This window comes from Amblyomma americanum, chromosome 11, assembly GCF_052857255.1.
Source record: "Amblyomma americanum isolate KBUSLIRL-KWMA chromosome 11, ASM5285725v1, whole genome shotgun sequence".
NCBI classification, from domain to species: Eukaryota; Metazoa; Arthropoda; class Arachnida; order Ixodida; family Ixodidae; genus Amblyomma; species Amblyomma americanum.
In genome coordinates this window covers 93995439-94015446 of record NC_135507.1, presented here as the reverse complement: position 1 = coordinate 94015446, position 20008 = coordinate 93995439, and the positions used below count along the sequence as shown (strand labels likewise).

Genomic DNA, 20008 nt, shown 5'->3' with positions numbered 1-20008 from the left:
CTGTGTCATGCCGTACCGGGTTCCTGGTTTCTGAAGGAACTCTTGGTTAAAGGCCAGTTGACATCTTATACTACATTGTATATATATCTGCAATCCCCTTTTGTAAACATGTTTCTACCCGCCACAATATGTAAGAAATTAGTTCACCAAGTCTCAATAAAAAATCTTTTACAGGGTTAAAGCTAGGATTTCTAGCGTAAGAAGGAATGGCACAAATGCGACTTTCGAGAAAAACGAGAAAGAAGATTAGTAATAACTACAAATGCCAATGTTTGGTATGGTTGCTTTGGGTACCAGGGCACACGGGATCCCACTTAAATGAGTTTGCAGACTCCTTAGCAAGGGCCTCTCTCTGCGGCCCAATTGTTGCTCTCCTGCCAACGTGTGCATATACAGCTGCGGTGAGGTATCGCAGCTACACAATATTTCAGGAGCTTGCTGCCTTGGCTCTTACATCATTTCCTGAATATCAGCATCTTCTGCATCCTTGGAGGAGCAAAGACTGGTGCTCGCACAGAGTGGAGGTTCCTCTGCTAAATTTCTACCTTCACAGACCTGGTCTGGTGGTTTCCTCACTGTGCTTATTTTATGGAAAACCTGAGACAATAGATCACTTCCTGCTGTTCTGCCGCTGCTTCTCTTCTCTGAGGAGGTGCCTATTGCAAATTCAGTTCCACCAGTTGGGTCTGTCCCTGTCCTTTGCAGTTCTTTCCAATGGCGCTTCTTTGCTTGGACGAAGAGACAGGAGTATGCGTTCTGCAGTGCTAAATTTCCTTCTAGCAAAGCAGCAACTCCCATTCTGTTTTTTTTTTTCCTTCCCACTCTCAAGTCAGTGCAAAATTGAAACACTACATGCTCTGTATTCGAATTTGCACATAAAGCCATTGTGCCGTCTTTGATCTCTCCGTTCACAGGACCCTTGTTGTGTCGCCCAATCTGTCAGCCTATACCCTATTACTAGTCTTTTTTCCCCTTTAAACGCTCCTGTTCCCAGCAATTCGCCGCCTGTGTCTTGGCCAGTCCCCCGCAGTGGGTATGTGCCAGCATTGTTTGAGGCCAACCAACCAACCAAATGCCAACATCCAGGACAGTTAAAATCCACCATAAGTACAGCTCAGCTCCTACTTAGCTTTATGCTTTACACAGTTTGCTTGTGTGGCAGCTCACTTTTTTTTTCAAGTGTCTGTAGCGGCATCAGTAGACCAAAAGAAAAATTTCCACATACGCTGTTGATCACATGCAAGGCAAGTTTTCTGTGTAAGTGGACCAGGTTTGATACCAATGTGCTTCAAAACATCTAGCATACCTCTGCGACAATTGCTGAAATGACACAAGCCAATGTGTTCCAAGAGAGAGAGAGAGGATAAATTTTAATTTTTAATTCTACAAGAGGATGATGCCTGAGCATCGGGGAAGAGTCCTCAGTCCAGGAACCCGTGGCCCGAGCTATCACCTGGGCTCGGGTCACCACCTTATGCCGAGCATCCAAGTCCGAGCTGGACAAATGCGCCTCCCATTGGTTCTAATTTGTGTTGCGTATTTGGTCAATAGGCCTTATTCTAGGGCATTCCCATGTGAGATGATATAGAGTGGGTGTCCTGTTGCACAAGGAATAGGAATCTCAAAATGTGGCCGGATAAATTTTAGAATGTATGTGCAAGTTAAGAAAGGTGTCTGTTTGCAGTCGCGTCCAGGCAACGGGCTCCTCCTTAGTGCTCTGTGTGGTGGGAGTATATACATATGCCCCACTTTTTTGTAGAACTTCCAGTCTGTCCCTGAAGACCCAGGTGAGAGGTGTGAGCATGGGCGAACTGGTTTTGTCGGTGTATTCTCTAGCATTCCGGTCTGCCTTCTCATTCCCTGCTAAACCCTCAGGTATAGGGACTGAAATATAATGGTGTGGTAGCTGTTGTCACTCGGAGGATGGCGTGGCAGAAATTTATGGCTAGCTGGTTGGTGCGGGCATGCGTGAAATCTCTGCATGCTTCCTGTGGGTCCTGTGGTCTCAGCTTCAAGGGATGTGTAGCTTTTAAGCGAAGTGCTGAGCAGTTGTTTGCGTCTGTGTTTGAAGGCCACTATTACGGTAGCTTTGCCTTGCTTCTAGAGCGTTTTGATTATTAAATTCAAACAAAATAGACATGGATGGCAGGAAACAGTAACAGGACTCAAGTCAAAAATGAGCAAGAAGAAGTACAATATTTACTCAAGTAAGTTGTGCACCCCCAACTTTTTACCTGGAAAAAAACAATTACTCGCATATTTTGTGCTCCCTGCTTTGCAAGTGCACCAGCACACACACGGGTGCATGTAGGGCAGGCTTGGGAAGATCAGTGTGGCCACGTGTGTTTGCGAAAGATGAGTGAGTGGCGTCAAAAAAAGGTTGCTAATTCGTTTGTAAATTGCTTCCAGTAAGAAAAAGTCAACTGCACGTCGTTTACCCAGCTCGCTTGTGCTGGCGGTCGCTATCCCGTATGAATGGCTGCGAGTGCAAACTTCCGGTAGCCTCCGGAGCGTTCGTCGTGCCAGAATCCGAAACTACCGAACCATTGGCTGTTCAGTTTGCCGCTACTGAGCCGGGCCGCACGCGAGGGCACCGTTTTATCGCCCTGTATCTTCATTTGCATCCGACTGCTGGCTTTGCGACTGTATTGCTCTGTGTTTTTTGCTTCGAGCTGCGTATACGCTGTCATGCGATCATGCTGGAACTATGTAACATGGGTCTGGGGCAGGCATGAACGTGGGGAGGGGGTGATGCGTTGACTTACGTAACCTTTTTTTAAAAAGTAACGTTTTCTTAAGGGGGGGGGGGGGGGGGGGGGTACCGTATACATTCTGCATTATGACCTTTGTAGAGTCCTTTAGGATATGTTGGCGAAATCTCCAAAAGTAAATATGGTAACTGTTAATGAAAAAATTGTTTTTATTTAGCTGAGAAAATTCTAGTTTTGGTTTCACGAGATGCGCAAGGGATTACAAATGTGACTATTTTTTGTGACGCTGTTAATTATAGCAGGTAAAAACCGATGTCATTAGGGTGGGGGACGTGGCGGTGAGGTACCACCCTATTCGGTTGTGAGCTACTGCGAGCAGCAATTTTCAAAAGTTGTTTGTACATTATAGGGTCTATGTAGAGCTTTCAAATTTGACTTGAATACCCACAAAGACCACCTCTACAGATCTGCTACACTAGAATGTGCTCAATGAAACCAGTTCAGGGTCCCTTTAAGAGATGCAATTCAAGCTGCAGGGATGAAAATGCAGGGGCACTCTGGGTAGTTGCCTGGAGCAAGCACTAGCATACTCTACTCAGGCTGACCCCATTACTTGGCAGATATTAAAGGAACAGTGAGGAAAGCTCTATTCAGTTATAGCCCTCAGTCAAAGTTAACTCCATGGCTAATTCTGAATACTGTCACGACTCGGTAGAACCCTGATGAGAGCTTAGAGATAAAAACGGTTTACTGGTCAACCAGAAAGAGTCCCTGCGTGTTTCAGCTTCTTTCTCTTCCAGCCTCCCGCTCTTAGACCCAGTTGTCATCTCTGGCGTCTTCTTGCATGCAGCATTTGCCCCCTCCTCAGGAAGCATCATCTCGATGGTCACAAAAGGAAGTAGGAGGTCAAGATCGGTCCGAGTAGTACGGCTTCATACTTACAACATGAACGACGTCGACTTGTTGCTGGCGTTGCTTGGGTGTCGATAACCCGTCTGGCACCACCTAATACGTTACGTTGGTTAAACGTCTCAGCACGACATAGGGCCCGAAGTATCGCCGTAATAGTTTTTCGGACAGCCCACGGCGGCGAATAGGTGTCCAGACCTACACTTCGTCGCCAGGTTCATACATTGCATGTCTGTGGCGAAGATTGTGGCGTCGTGCATCATACTCCTGCTGAGTTCTGATGCGCACACGCGCTAGTTGGCGAGCTTCCTCTGCGCGCTGTGTGAATTCCTCGGCGTCCTGATCGACATCGTCGCCGTCGGCATTCGGGAGCAACATGGCATCCAGCATAGTTGCCACTGGTCGCCCATGAAGAAGGCTGAAAGGCGTCATGTGAGTGGTGTCTCGTTGTGCCGTATTGTAGCTGAACGTGACGTAGGGAAGAATTTCGTCCCAATTCTTGTGGTCCACGTCGACGTACATACAGAGCATGTCTGCGATGGTCTTATTGAGGCGTTCCGTCAATCCATTCGTTTGAGGGTGATAGGCCGTTGTTTTACGATGACTGGTACTGCTGAGGCAGAGAACAATTTCCAAAAACTTGGTCGTAAAGGTAGCTCCTCGGTCAGTTATAATGAGCGCCATGCCTGAGGACAACGTTCTCAACGAAGAACCGAGCTGCTTCGGCGGCGATACCTCTGGGCAGCGCCTTTGTCTCCGCGTAGCGAGTTAAGTTAGGTAATCAGCGGTGACAATTATCCATTTATTCCCGGCAGTAGACGTTGGAAATGGTTAGAGGAGGTCCATGCCAATTTGCTGATGTTCTTCCCATAGTGAAAGACTTGCCTATTGCTAAGATCAGTAATCAGTATAATACATTGAATGGCAATGTAGCCTAGACTCAGGGATCCACGTCAAAAATTGTCTTGATGCATGCAAAATTGGTCGGTGATGGCAACACCTGTATTTTTTTTTTGCCATTTATAGCTTGTAACAACTCCGCTTTTAGTGAAAGTAGTGTCTCTGGTGTTAAAATGGCAAATGGCGGTACGGGCAGGGCACTTTTCTTCTTTTTCTGTTGCCCTTTCTAATTTATGTCAGAATGTGGTACCCCATTCATACAGGCCAACCGCAATTTGTCCTCAGTGCTCCTTTGAGCAAGGGCCCCTCATAAAGTGCTGGACATGTGCACAGGGTTTCAAAGCGGGAAGCTGTGAGGCACAAAAAGAATCTGTGGGCGATACAATTTTAGCAATGAAAGTTTCTGCACACAAACTTTCTGCGGCCTTCTTGGCAAGCAAACAAGTTTCTTAAGGCCCGTAGTGGGAGTACATGTGCTCTCACAATCCTGTGGCTCAAAGCATGTCCCCACGGGCCGTGGACTCACTGTGCCAAAGTTTACATGCCTGAAGTTTCTCTCGGCACATCTCTTGGCACATTGACCTCAATCTTTCAATATGCCGAGGTTCAGTGTGTCCCGTTCAGACTATGCAAAAAAGAATTCAGAGTAAACCTATAATGATAGTGATTATGACATATGTAGCCTTTAATGCGATAGTGTTAAAGGCCCCGTTGTCCAGAAAATCCGGTGTCAGCGTTGTCGGCATCGGTGTTGTGAGCGAAGAATCATGAGCATCACTCTGGCACGTGATTCCCAGATAGCAACCTAGGAGGCAAGTGGGCCACCTAGGTCACGTGAACTTATGGTGTCATCACGACGTGCCTACAGGATTGTGAGCAACTACCCACCATGGCAGCTGGCACTTAAATTAATGATTTGTCGCTCGGAAAGAGCAACCTGGGCCACACAAGGCCCACCGCTGGGAGCACCTGCCATCACAGGGCAGTGGCACATCGGTTAAACGCCGCACCACAGTGCCAGGAGGGGTAAGAGGTCTCCCAGGGAATGTAAAGTAGAGAATGACCTTCTGCATGTATGACAATTAGCGCAATATGCCATTGAGTCATATGCCATCGGGTGGGTTTATCTATGGGGTGCCAATGGTTCTATGACTTGCACAGAAGGCTCCATCACTCTACGTGGTGCCCTGTGAAGGAACAGTTCGAACTCCAGCAAGGTTTGCAGTGCCAAACAGGGAGGGTGTCACCGCTTGTGCCCAGCTGCGTGTGGCACTGCTGTACATAACATCACAAGACGGGAGTGCAGGCCGAGGCGTCAGCAGCATTTGGAGGCACAGAGGCCCTCATTCAGGGTAACCAGTCACGTTACAGAGATGCCTGCACAACTAAGCTATAATGATGTTTCCTACGAACCTTTGGCTCTGAGTTTGACTATTGTTAGATACAAGTCAGGACGAAGCGGAAAACAGCCGTTTGGTGTCTCGACTGACTCGCGTGACCTCGGAACCTCTCGCACTTGGTATCTGCTGCGACAACTTTTTCAAGCAATGGAGCAGAAACTATGGAACGAAATATAGTGCTCGCTTGCAGTTAGGTTTTTCTCTTAAAACATGGTATATTATCAATATTCGTATTTCATGAAATATTTCTAAGACAGCTACTCATAGAAGGGTGCTGGCAGGTGCAAAGGAATTAACCATGGATTATCTGGAATAGTTGCAAGGACATGACAGTTGGTTTACGCAATTGGCTAGAGGGCCTCCTGTGAGGGGCACATGCAGCTTCATTCTTGAGTTGTATCCCACTAGTGCAGCTCTCTATATGTACTTACCTGTAAACTATTTGCATGAGGATAACATCTTTCGTTCTACATTCCATCATTATCACACAGCGTGTTGCAAAAAAATGCACCAGCTTTCTCTCGTTGACTGCCATGCTTTTCTGCTATTCCTATGCACCAGTTTTCCATTGGAGATGCTTTTAATGTATGCAACTATTTCACCTGCAAGAAGCGCATGAAAATTTACTTCCTGGTAGTGAAATAAGTATGCCTTCGACTTATGACACTATCAGTTCCTGTTTTGACAGTGCTACAGAGCAAGCAAACCAAACCAAAACAAAACATAACAAGAACGGCAGAATAAAAGCCTCCGGCAATAAAGCTGGCATAAGTGACTGTAATGGAATCGCACAATGATGAACAGAATTTCCCATATATAGTAGCCGACGGGTAATTCGGACTCCAATAATTCGGACTAGTAGGATATTTCGGACCTCGATGAGGCACCATCAGTCACCCCATAGAAGCACATACATATTCGTGACGGATATTTCGGACTTCAAAAGTCCGAAAGTTCGATTTTTCGGATTAATTTCAGTCGCCTGCGGGCCAAAATCGGCTTTTCGCTGGCACAAATGACGCCATCTTGGATTGAGGTGGATTTACACTGCAGTTAAATTGGCTTGACATACTTTTGGTACCTCATTGTTGCCAGTAGAGGTCCCTGCGATCTCTGACACTTCGAGGTGGCAGCCGGACTGTCATCGCAGTCAACTTGCTTTTGTCGCTGATGTTGTCGCGGGCGGTTATTGGTTGTCCCATACGTTGAAAATTGGTTGTTGGGGGAAGGAAATTGTGCAGGAGCTATCTCACACTTCGGCGGGAAGGGATAAAGAAGGGACTGAGAGAAGAATGGAAGAAAGAGGTGCCGTAGTGGAGGTCTCTGGAGTAATTTCGACCACCTGGGGATCTTTAACGTGCACACACATCGCACAGCACACGGGCACCTTAGCGTTTCGCCTCCATAAAAACGCAGCCGCCGCGGTCGGGTTCGAACCCGGGAACTCCGGATCAGTAGCCGAGCGCCCTAACCACTGAGCCACCGCGGCGGGTCTCATACGTTCGCCATTCGCCGTTTCGTCACTTGGGTTTCTCTGACTGAGTTGACTGAGTGGCGCTCAGTTTTCACGAAGTTGCATCCGTGTGCCGTTTTGTGATTGCGTCTGGCGGTTCCGCCGCTTTGAATGAAAAGTGCCTTGTCTTTGCGTGCGTTTAATGAGTGGTGTGGTGCATACTCGGGTTGTGGACAACATGGCCCCGCCAGGTCCGTCAAAGAAGCGTGGGCGCGGTGAGCTTACTGTCTAGCGTTTACAGTGAAAGCACAACCTTGGTGAAAATACAGGCGCAAATCGTCACCAGCAAGAGAAATTCGTCGCAAGGTAATATCAGTGACATTTTAAGCCGATTTCATCTCAATAAAGTGATTTTTTTGTACTTCACGGATTTTTCGGATTGTTAGATTATCCGGACCATATTTCGGGTCCCTTCAGATCCGAAAAATTGGTCAACGACTGTATTTTATACTTCTGCATGACCAAACAGCAGTTTTCATTACTGAAAAAAAGTGTAGCGTAGATACAGCAATAAAAAAAAATGTAACAGGTCACCATTTCACAGAATGTGCGGCATGCCAGCATGCTTAGTCTTACCTGTGTTGATAGACAATAGCCATCATTATGAAAAGTTCTCCCGATTCCCTGACCTCACAGCTTCTGTATCTTTCATTAAAATTGAGTCGTCTGAATTTTCATGGCAGCAGAGGTTCAAAAATTTCATTATCATAAGAATTATTGTTGTGCAGGAAGGTACCATGAATTACAGGACTTCACCGATTACAAACATTGTTGAGAACAGTCTACGAGTGTAAATGAAAGATCTCCTTCCACAACTGACCATGTTTTTATTTTTCATGGCTGTTTTGCATTTTGAACATGATGAAATAAGTGTGAAGAGCCACAATTGACCTCAAGAAACACTAAAATAACAAAACATATCTTGAAAACCTCACAGTCAAGCCCTGCAACTGAGCTGTACAAGCAACTGTCAACGGTTTCTCTCAAGACCTATCTTGAATACTACTTCCATAGACTAGATCCCATTATGATGTGTCACTGATTCATATCATGAATGCTCTGTGGTGATGTCAACAGCTATTGTGATAATTAAAATTCCAATTCATCTACTTCTGTCCTGTAGAGATACAGAAGAGGGGGTGCACAGAAAGCTGTCAGCTACAGCTTGACAAAGCCGCAGCCTTCTTTCACATGGCAGCAGCTCGAGAGCAAGTTTTAAAACAGAGTTGTGCAGTGTAATAACAGATACATAATAATACAAGGACTTGAGTTTCATCAGTGCACAGGCACAAAAAAAACAAACTAAATTGTACAACGCTGACAAAATTTTTATATTGAGTAAACACAGGTAAGAGAAAAAAAAAAGTTAAGGTGGTCACTCAACGTCCTTACATGCTGTGAATGTGAAAGCATCCTTTGATTTAAAGACCTTTAAACTAAAGGCCTTTGGCCTGAAGACATTTGACCTATTGTCCTTTACTATAAAGGACACTGACCTAAAGGCCTTTTCCAGGAAGGCACTTGTCCTGAAGGCACTCACCCTAAAGGCAGTTCACCTAAAGGCCTTTATCTTTTCCACTGTCACTAATGACCCCACTCCAAACCAACATAGCCATTGCCAAACATTCAGTCTCGCTTATTTCCCATCATTTCCCGCATCATGTGACTAACTTCAAAGGCTTCACACATGCCGGAATATTCCAGATTAGGTAGCCAATAATGATTTCACACTAAAAGAAAAAGGAAAACATATTTTAGTGTATATAACAAGAAAAGAACTGTTTGACGAACTGAAGAGGCCAAAATTATTACACACATGTATTTATGTATACATATTTATACGAATAGAATTCCATTTAGTTTCAGAGAGAAATCATTCACTACTGCAAATATTGGGCCATGAAGAGGACACAAAGAGGAGAAGAATCCTTTGGAAAAAGAAGAGTTATCTTGCCAGGCTAAGCGTGCTTTCATAAGCCTTTGCTTATAAACAACAGCCTAATCTCGTGCCCGGGTTTTATCCCCAGGTACGAAGCATGAGCACAGCCCCCAACACTCCTCTCCTATGACTTCAATGTGAAAACAATGCCCAAGACCCTCAGCGCATAACTTGGCATTCTGGGTCTCCATACGTGACAATGCACTTTGCGAAAGAGATCAAAAGAGGCTTACCCTGTCGAGCAATGTGAGGACGTCGGCCAATGCGGTGACACTGAGCAGCGTGGAACGCAGGGACATGAGCAGCAGGGCTGCCACGTGGGGCAGGATCTTGGCCGAGCCACCAATCACCTTGTCCCATATCCTGGAAACCAGGCAAGGGTGCCACAAAAGAGTGCGGTGTCAGCAACACCCTCACGAGCAGCACCTCCGACATTGTGGCACACGTGACAAGCACACCACCTCTGTCCACGTTCACATTCTGTACTCTTAAAACTTCCTTGAAAAGGGGGATAGCTCAAAATTTTGATTTAATGCCTTTTGAAATGGGCCAATTCATGGCACTTTAACTTAACAGCTACTATTGATTCCTGTGAATGATTGATTTATGGGGGTTTAACGTCCCAAAGCAACTCAGGCTATGAGGGACACCATAACGAAGGGCTCTGGAAATTTCGACTACCTGGGGTTCTTTAATGTGCACTGACATCACGCAGTACACGGGAGTCTAGAACTTTGCCTCCACCGAAATTCAACCGCAGCGGCCGGGATCGAACCCACGTCTTTCGGGTGAGCAGCCGAGAGCCATAACCACTGAGCCACCACGGCGGCCTTGTAAAAATGTTGAGTGAACAAGATGTGTACTAGGTAAGCTTTATTAACCTTGTTGGTAAGCCTTTGCAAACCTTGTTAGTGATGTCTCTAGTTGTGAGACGGGCATTAAATTAGCATATGTGAAACGAAGAATACATCTGCCCATTGGTTGCACACAGATGGGTCTGTGCTCTGGAAGAGGCCATGTATTAGATGCCGACGGCGAATTCTAAGTCCTTTAAGCGTGACCTTGTATTAGCGATTCTCATGACCTACAGGGGCAGCTCAACTGATCCAATATGAGATCATTACAGAGGACTGTTTCCAGGATCAGCCAAGAGAGAACTGTGCTTGTTTAAAATTTCACAGTAAACTTGCACTTATTCACTGATGGTGGCAACATCATGTGAGCCAAGCACTCCTACTTTTCTCAAGAGTAGAAAGAAATAAAAGAGAGACACGGAAGAAATCACAGTATGGCATCTGAAAGCAGTCAGGTACAGATGGTTGACATGATCTTTGGAGCGAATTTAAGATCAATGACATTGTGTAATTCAATGTCACTGAATGACACAGGTGAATGACAGAACTAGGAGTGAAAATTTTTAGCTTTTAACATTATAGGTAGGCAAGGCCCAGTGATTGTCAATACGTCAAGGTACATTGCAGAAAACAAGCTATGAAGCTGTGCATATTTGCATTTTTTGGTGCTCATAATTTTAATAGCCATATGCTACTTTAAATATGAATATAGATTTATAATTGTGTGCCAAGGCGGAAAGCGAGAACAACGAGGTCGCCTTTTTCACGCACACTCTTCTCTAAAAATTAACCACGCCTTATGCTCTCAGTTTGTTCATAAGCATTGGACGGAAGGCATGTAATCAATGTAAGGCCGCTATGACAGAATTCTTTTCGACAGATTCCATTTGACTCTTGCCATTTGCCCACCTGTCTGCCTGATTCCAGGGACAAACCTCCCCTCTTCTCCGCTGATAACAAAGTGCCACACCACAAAAAATGCATGCCATAATGAGGGCTGCAATTACAGAAACAAACACGTACAAAACTCTTCATGCTTGAAATGTGCCCCTTAGCCATGTGTGCTCAGCGATGTTTCTCAACAAACAGTGCCTTGTATTCACATATGCCCTTCTAGTTCACACAAATCATCTGCTTCGTGCCCGACAGAGCTGCGCTGTCAAGGTACTGCAAGCGTTTCACCCCAGCATGGAAACTTCCACTTCTCATGCTCTCTCTGTATCAATGGTATCGCAAAATTCGCACAGTTACACATGGCAGCTCGTCTACGTCACTAAGCTATAACTCGACGGATACATCCTAGGTGTACGGGCCGAGGGCCTATGTGCATGGGCGTACACTGTAGCCTGTTTGCGCATGTGTGAGGCGCAATGCGTGATCAGGCGCAAACGAGGCACAGATATCTGTGCACGTCAGACACCGGCGCCTGCACACGGGCGCTTGCGCGCATTGGAAGCAGGGTCCGGTTTACAACAATCGCAGGACTTTTCTCCATGGCTGGGTGCTCTTCCAGGTTCCCCCAACTTTTCTTGGAATCCCTAACCATCTTTTGTTCACGGCTTGACATTCTTTCAGTCGGCTCTAGAGGGGGAGGGAGCCAGCGCCAGGAGCATGGAGATGCACGCCCCTCTGTGCCACCCATCACAGCGCAGTGCTGGGTGCACAGATGCTCCGCACGTACGTCAAGGAAGTGTTCATCGAGTTGCCGCCTTAGTGTGCAAGCATCCGTGTAATAGTGCTCGTAGGACATATTTTAACGACAAACTCTGATGATAATGTCTGCATGTGCAAGCTGACAACTCAAGCCATGGAGCAAACAGTATGGTTCCATGCTTGCTAATCCTTCTTGGAGTATATCCCGGTGCTGCCACAGCATGGCGGCGATTTTGTGCAAATCGCATTGGGTGCTCCCTGTGTCTGCAGATTTGCACCTGTTTGAATACTTTACGAGGCGTTGTTTACCCTTAGAGTACCGGTGTGTACAAGGTGTAGTTCACCATTTTCTTTACTGTTCTAAAGTAGCTGCCATTTACAGTAGCCGACGGGTAATTCGGACTCCGATAATTCGGACCTGTAGGATATTTCGGACCTCCATGAGGCACCGTCAGTCACCCCATAGAAGCGCATACACATTCGCGCCGCATATTTCGGACTTCAAAAGTCCTGAAGTTTGGTTTCTCCGACTAATTTCAGTCGCCTGCGGGCCAAAATTGGCCATCTTGGATTGAGGTGGATCTACACTGCAGTTGGATTGGCTTGACATACTCTCGGTCCTCATTTTTGCTAGTAGAGACATAGAATTTCTGACTATTAACTAGAGGGAAAGCTGGCGTCCGCCTATTGGAGTTTGCATGGAGCTTCCTCGGGACCACCTGAGCCACCATGGGCGCTCTAAGCATGATGGGGCGGAGAGCTACCGACTGCAGAACCACAACTTTTGGCCAAAAAATAATGAAGGAACAAACGTTGTACAATGATCAAAAATGTCCTAGCATTCAATATCCTGTGTATAAATTACAACAAACGAGCAGAAAAGCATGTAAATATAAAGTTTGCCTAAAATAAGCGATGGCTTGCTCTCCTATTGGCCAAGTAATGCAGACAACAAAAGCCAATATTTTGTGCTTAACACGCGCTTTTTTAAAAAGAAACATGTTGTTGGAAAAAATTGTCCCTTCAACATTTTGAGAGGTTTGTTAATGGCACTTCGGAAACCAAAAACCATTTAATTGGCGTCGTGTGCTGTTGCATTTTCGCTACTATGGCTTTTGGCACTATGTTTGCGCCAAAGTCATCTGCGCAGTAGACAGAACGGAACATCTCAGTAACGCCACTCTCTGTTCTTGAAAAAAATCGACTGTCCCGCACCATGTAGTCATGATGCTTTGAGCGCCTATGGTGGCTCGAGTCCAGCACCGCCAGCTTTCCCTCTAGTTAATAGTAAGAAACTCTGTGCTATGAGTAGAGGTCCCTGCGATCTCTGACACTTCGAGGTGGCAGTCGGATTGTCATCGCTGTCAGCTTGCTTTTTGTCGCCGACGTTGTCCCAGTCGCTTTCTTAATACAGATTAGTATTTAACTCTGAAGAGGCACTTACACTACTCAGAGTGTGAACTTCGTGGTTTTGCTTACTGCACTACTGGCCTGTACATTTTCACTAATCCCATTATGGCTAGAGACCCGTGAGGAGGCTACGCGTGTTTAAGTTGCTCATATATCTGATGCTTAGAGTGCAGTTGACTCAAAAGCCTGGCACTCGAGAACTGACAGTTTGTAGAGCATGCGAATAGAACCTCTTCGAAACTGGATTGAACACGAATCAAATAGTGGAACAACCGAATTGAATACGCATCAAATAGTGAATCAACCCAATCAAGTACCGTATTTACTCGTGTATAACCTGCACCAAAATTTGAAAAAAAAAAAACGCGTTTAAAAAGTGGGGGTGCGGGTTATCTGCGAATTTTTTTCTTTGGGGGAAGGGTCGGCTTCACGGCAATGCGTGGCAGCCTCCCCCGTGTAGTCCGCCATCCCCATCGTCATCGACGCTTGTCAAGCTGATGAGGGACTAACGAAAGGCATAGCCAAATCCAAATTCATAGTCTGTTTATACTTCCCCACGAAATTGCCCATGCCTTCTCCAGTCAGCGTTGTTGAGCCCAGTGTCAGGTGCTGTTTCGTGTACTACACCCCAGTTTGCACTGTTTGCCTGCTTTGTTTAGGTGTCATGAGTTACGCCCTCACACCGATGGGACGCTTGCGAAGGCCCCATATTCCATTGCTGTGCCAGTGGATCATCGATGCATGGAAAGCGATACCGGCTGACTTGGTGCGTAAAAGCTTTAAAAAATGTGACATCAGTAACAGCTTGGATGGTTCCGAGGAAGACTACATCTTTGAGAGTGGCGATGAAGCCTCGGATGGCAGCAGTGAGAGCGGCGACGATTGAGAATAGAATAGTGGTGGTAGTTTGAATAAATGTGCTGAAAATGAAATGAACACTGCGTATGCAGTTGTATCTTTCTAGTGCTCATTTTTTTTTTTCAGCTAAACGTGCGGGTTATATGCGAGCTTTTTTTTTTCGTGGTGTTCAAAGTTATGGGTTTAGGTTATACGTAGGGACGGGTTACATGCGAGTAAATATGGTATTTGTGTGATCACTTGATAATAGTATGAAAAAGTCAATAACAAAATTCTGCTAGTGATGCTAAAATTTGATGAATTGGTATGCACCAGTTAGCAACAATTAGCATTTGGTCCATTTTTTGCAGCTGGTCTGGACTGTGTGAAAGCCGAAATTTAAACCCTTGAATCAACTCGAAGGCCCAGGGACATCAAACAACTTTAACTGCGAACGCAGCGTTAATAGTCACATCCCTGAAAATAAGACGTCTGCTGATGTGAAGCCTCCAATCTCCAGAAGCACCACCCATCAACCCCCCCCCCCCCCCCCCCCCCCCTTCAGCTAGGGGGCTGCCCACTTACCCACCACTACCTCTGACCCACCTCCACCCACCTTAACCCTCCACAAAAATTGTGTCTCGTGTGTGAAACCTGTGCTCAGAGTAAGAGCATTCTGTAGAGTATAAAAGCATCAGAGTGATCATTGAGGGTAAACCCAACTGCTTTTGCAGAGCACTCGCATCAGACGTCAGATCGTCCCATGAATTTTTATCCAACAAATGCTTCCCTATTTTTTCTGCGAATGTCACAAAATGAGAGATGAGGGACTGTTGGATGCTGGCTGCAATTCCCGCATTCCCCCCCCTCTTCTTTTCACATGGCTTTCTCACAGCGATGTCAAACATTCTGACTGGAAAGCACTGGCTATTGAGAACATCCTGATAACAAACTTTGTGTGCAAGCTTCATGCAGCAATGAGCACACAGAGTGAAGGCAGTGTGTTATGAATTCATCACACGTACTGGGCATTGAAGGGCTAAGGCTATTGCTTGTCTCTACTGGGCAACAATGTGGAGAGATAACGACAGGGACCAGGGATTACCGTATAGTCTTGTGTAAGGGCTTAACCAGTGTATGGACTGCACCCCATGTTTTGGACTCGATAGTTGAGAAAAAAATAGGTATACTTTTTTTTTTTCATTCGTGTATCGGCCTCACCTTCGAAATTCACACCCGAATTAAAAAAAAAAAAAGGTGTGGCCCATACACGAGTTTACATGGTAGGTTGGCTGAAACGAACAGCCCAGGAGGTATCAACTAAACTTTGTGAGAAGGCGCCTGCTCTAAGCTCATGCTCAGTGAAACAGTACTGACCTACTAGTCCATATGTGCATGATATTCCTTGTTGTGCAGCTCTGCACAACAGAGAACTTTCTTAACTCGCCACAGTGGTACAGTGGTTATGGCATTTGGCAGCTAACCATGAGGATGTGTGATGAAATCCCGGCTGTGGCAGCCACAATTGATGGAGGCAAACGTAAAAGATGTTAGTGTACTATGATACCCAGGTCGTCGAAATTATTCTGGAGCCCTCCACTACGGCACCTCTTTCTTTCTTCTTTCATTCTCACCTAATTCCTTACCTCAAGGCGTTGTTCAGGTGTTTACCATGACTGAGACAGTTATTGTTCCTTTCGTTTTCCTCAGAACAAATTATATTATTGTTATCAACTTTCTTGCACAAGGGAGACATGCAATCGTCAAAACCAAAAAGAACCTACAAGAACTTGGCAGTGATCTATATCACTTGGCAATGATGACCTTTGGAGAGAATCGAATTTGTTGGTTCTATAGTCTAGCTCGTTTTTTTCTCAATATGAGTGAGCAAACCAGCAGCTCTGCACAAAACACTCAAAGAAGAAACACAGGCACACAGTCTGGTGTGGAATGACAACAGAACATTACAAGTGCATGAGATCCACTTTTGTACCTGAAGGCCAGGAATGATAAAATTTGTGTTGCTAACATACCACATACTGTAAACACCCAGTGCTCTATTCCAGTTCGCTACCAGAATGCCGAATCTTTGAGGTAGTAGTACTTAGTTGAAACTAGCTGAAAGGTTCAACAAATTTTTCAGGGATGTTGTGAGCAGTGCGCCATGTACTCTGGTGCAGACGCAAGGGATTAGAAAACATTATAACAGTATATTTCTTGAAGCAACTAGTGAACAGGAAGTTAGCAGCATTTTCTCCTCACTTATTAATAGTAAAGCGGTTGATATAGATTGCATTCAAGTTGCACCTGTTAAATATGTTTTAGATATTGTAGCTCCAGTACTTACTTGCATCTATAACCTCTCGTTATCAACAGGATGCTTCTCCAAACAGATGCAGGTATCAAAAGTTATTGTAATCTTTAAAACCGGAGATAAGAATGACATGTCGAATTATAGACCAATCTCTATATTGCCTGTTTTCTCCAAAGGTTTGGAAAAAATAATCTGTAAGAGACTATACAAATTCAGCAGCAAATTCAACATACTGTCTACGTCCCAATACGGATTTGTTCAAGGCAGATCCACTGAAACAGCTTTACTAACACAAAAGGAAATAATTCTCGAAGCATTTGAAGATAAAGAAATATGCATAGGAATTTTTGTTGACTTTTCAAAGGCTTTTGACCGCCTTAATCACCACAAACTACTACAGAAACTTGACCTCTACGGCATACGTGGCACACCACTCCTCCTCATCGAATCATATCTTCAACATCGTTTTCAGTGTGTGCAAATAGGAAATGAGCTCCCCTCTCTTCGGAAAATTTTTACCGGCGTCCCACAGGGTAGTATATTGGAACCTTTACTTTTTATCCTTTACATTAATGACATTGTTAATATAAGTAATAAGCCTCAATATGTAATTTACGCAGATGACACTAGCATGTTTTTTAAAGGTAATAGTCTCGAATTTCTAGTCCCAACCATTAACAGCGTGCTGGATGCCCTCAAACACTGGAGCGAAGCAAACTCCCTGGTACTAAACGCGAAAAAGACAAAAGCAGTTATTTTCCACGCGAGAAATAGGGCGATCATGGCAGAGCCTCAGTTTAACATTGGGAATTCTATTATAGAAATTGTAGAGACGGCCAAAACACTTGGAGCATGTTTCAGCAAGAGCATGGTCTGGGACGCTCACGTTAGTATAGTTCTATGTCGCCTCGCGAAATGTGTAGGAATGCTAGCAAAATTTCGGTATTTTCTTCCGACGTCTATAAAAATACTAATTTACAACACGCTGTTCCACCCTCACTTAAATTACTGTTTCCTAGTATGGGGCAATACAACACAGGCCAACATAAATAAAATATTCATGCTCCAAAAGAAAGCAGTCCGGCACATAGCAAACGTGGATTACCGTGCGTACACAGAAGAATTTTTCATGCGCTTTCACATTACACCAGCTCATGACCTATATGAATATCATTTAACACTGAGATGTAAAAAGTGTATACGCTACCACCAGAATAAGTTTCTAGAACTATCCTGCCTGAAAGCCACTATTCCAACACATGCATTTCGAAATCAGTCATTCTGGTGCGTTCCCTTCTGTCGTACAGAATACGGACGTTCTATGTTACGCTTTGCAGTTCCACATGTATTAAATAAGCTGCTGAGTAGAGGCATATCTGTGGAAAAAAGTAGCCCATGCGACATTCTTGTCGCTTTGGAGCGGTGACTTTCAGTCCTGTTGATAAATGTGCTAACATACGCAAGCATTTTTTTTTCCAATTATGTGTACTTCATTCTATCAATCAGTTTGTCTTATTATAAAAAGTGTACAAAAGCTTTAGTGTTCATGTTTTGGGCGTATTTGTTCTTTTCTTTGTCTTTTAACAATATATGCTCACAGTGCCTCTTAATTTTTTGTTTCTACCTTGTCATTGTTAACCACGCTCTGTTGTCTTCGTTGTAATTTGCCATGTAGAAGGGGGCCCGGACTCCTTCAAGTGAATTTTTTTTCACCTTTCTGTCCGGGCCTACCTACATCTTCCTGATGTAAATAAAGACGAACTTGAACTTGAACTTGCTGCAAACAATTGCTGGAATGACAAAATAACTCGATCCCTTTAAATTTTCACGTTATGTTTTCGGTCCTTTACCCCTGCTTTATTTAACTGATTCCATGGGTTCATTATCACTAAGCTTGAGTGAATGACAAGGAAAAAAAAAAGGTATGGAAGCAGAATGGAACCAGAACAGAATCACTGGCACACAATACCCAGGCATTTCTGTGAAGCACTGGGAGTTCGGGTCCCACTCAGGCTAGCATGCTTCGGAAGTTAAGATGAGTATTCAAAAGTCTGCAACATTTATGTCGACATTCTGCAGCTGTAAACTACTATATCTTTCCTCTGTTAAGAAAGGGCATATGTTCACTTCACAGGGACAGTATTGCGGAGGGGCCTCATATGTATTCAGTCTTAATTACCCACTCACTTTTACATATGGAGCATGATGTTAACATTTGGGTTGGGGCTATGTACCTTATGAGCCTGCTGAAATTCACCACTTCATTCTTTCACTGTTTCACAGAGAGCCATGGAGCTTGGCACATGCATACTCTTTACGTTTTTTAGGTGACACAGGAAACATGTCTGACAACTGAGGTAGGGTTCCCGGTGCGCAAGAAGATAACATGGTGTGTTACCCCTTGAGGGTTTTTACCGTATATGTACGGAGGCGGTTTCCCATCCTGCAAGGGATGGAAAATGGGAACGGTTTCAACCCTCCGTTTGAAATTTTGAACCATTATGTAGATGCATGTTCACTGGGAGGTACTGCTACCTTCTAAGATTTATGTTAGGCATTTGAAATTTGATTGCGCTACCTTTTTGCGGAGATAAACAGAACTGACTTCTGGCTTCAGCGTGTCGCGCGATCTGCGACAACGTCCTTTCGTGGTTTCGATTCCGCGGCGTGATCGCAACGGAGGTGCGCGAAACTTAATTTTTATCTTTATTGGCACTCCCTTGCAGGGCCCTGGAAGTTGATTTCCATCTTTATTGCCGCTGCTCTTAGCTTGTTTATCGCTGATGCTCACGAAGTATTCTCGCTCTTCTTGTTTACTGAGTTTCCTTCGAGTTCCTCAGATGCACGGCAAAGCGGCGATATGGTCGAATGCACTTCTCGTTCCCTTGACACCATCAGCAATGACCTTTCCGTGTTTTATGAGTGCAGACTGCGATAAGGCGCTGTGCGTAGACAGTCTTTCAAGGAATACCACACTCTGATATACTATTGAACATTTTGCAGTTCCGAGTCATGCTGACACCAAAATACTGTTCCCGATTTTTTTTTTTTTACTATTTCTTCCAGACTTTACACATTTTTACATTCAAAATCTGCAACAAAATAGTTTGACGCACTGGGAAAGTTTAAAAAAAAAATTGACTTTCGAAGGGTTAGCAAAATGTGTTCATATCACTCCCTGCCAAACTGGACTAGCTATAACCACGTGACTGTTACAGGCCCATTGCCAGGTGGTTAAACGGCGTCACTATCCAGTAGTCCTCACCTGACCAAGGCATCCTCGTCGAGGACCTCGGCAAAGCAACGTTGGAACCACGTTTCCAGGGGCAGCACTGGAAATGCCTTCACTCTGAGCAGCTGCTGGAACAGCTCATGGTCTTCTTTCTCCAGCGTGTCCTCCACTTGCCTGCCCTGCAGGCAGAGACCAGAGAGCCACCATGGATTATTCAGGCACCAGTTGTCTTATAAAGGCGTGTGCCATGTTTAGATTGAGAGCGCATTACGGTTTTCCAACACGTTACCATAAAAAATAGGTAAGCTCGCTATATTCTTGTACTAGTTGCAAAAG

General features: G+C 44.9%; 1 protein-coding gene across 1 annotated transcript in view; it reads right to left on the bottom strand.

Moving 5' to 3' along the window:
• Positions 1-20008, bottom strand: part of LOC144110268 (TBC1 domain family member 7-like) — a 32225-nt gene that overhangs the window by 2897 nt on the left and 9320 nt on the right. Inside the window, exons 4-5 of the mRNA XM_077643111.1 lie at positions 19706-19851; positions 9606-9735 (exon numbers count right to left, since the gene is read on the bottom strand). Of these exons, the coding sequence (XP_077499237.1) occupies positions 9606-9735; positions 19706-19851 (276 nt within the window). The remainder of the gene's footprint in view (positions 1-9605; positions 9736-19705; positions 19852-20008) is intronic.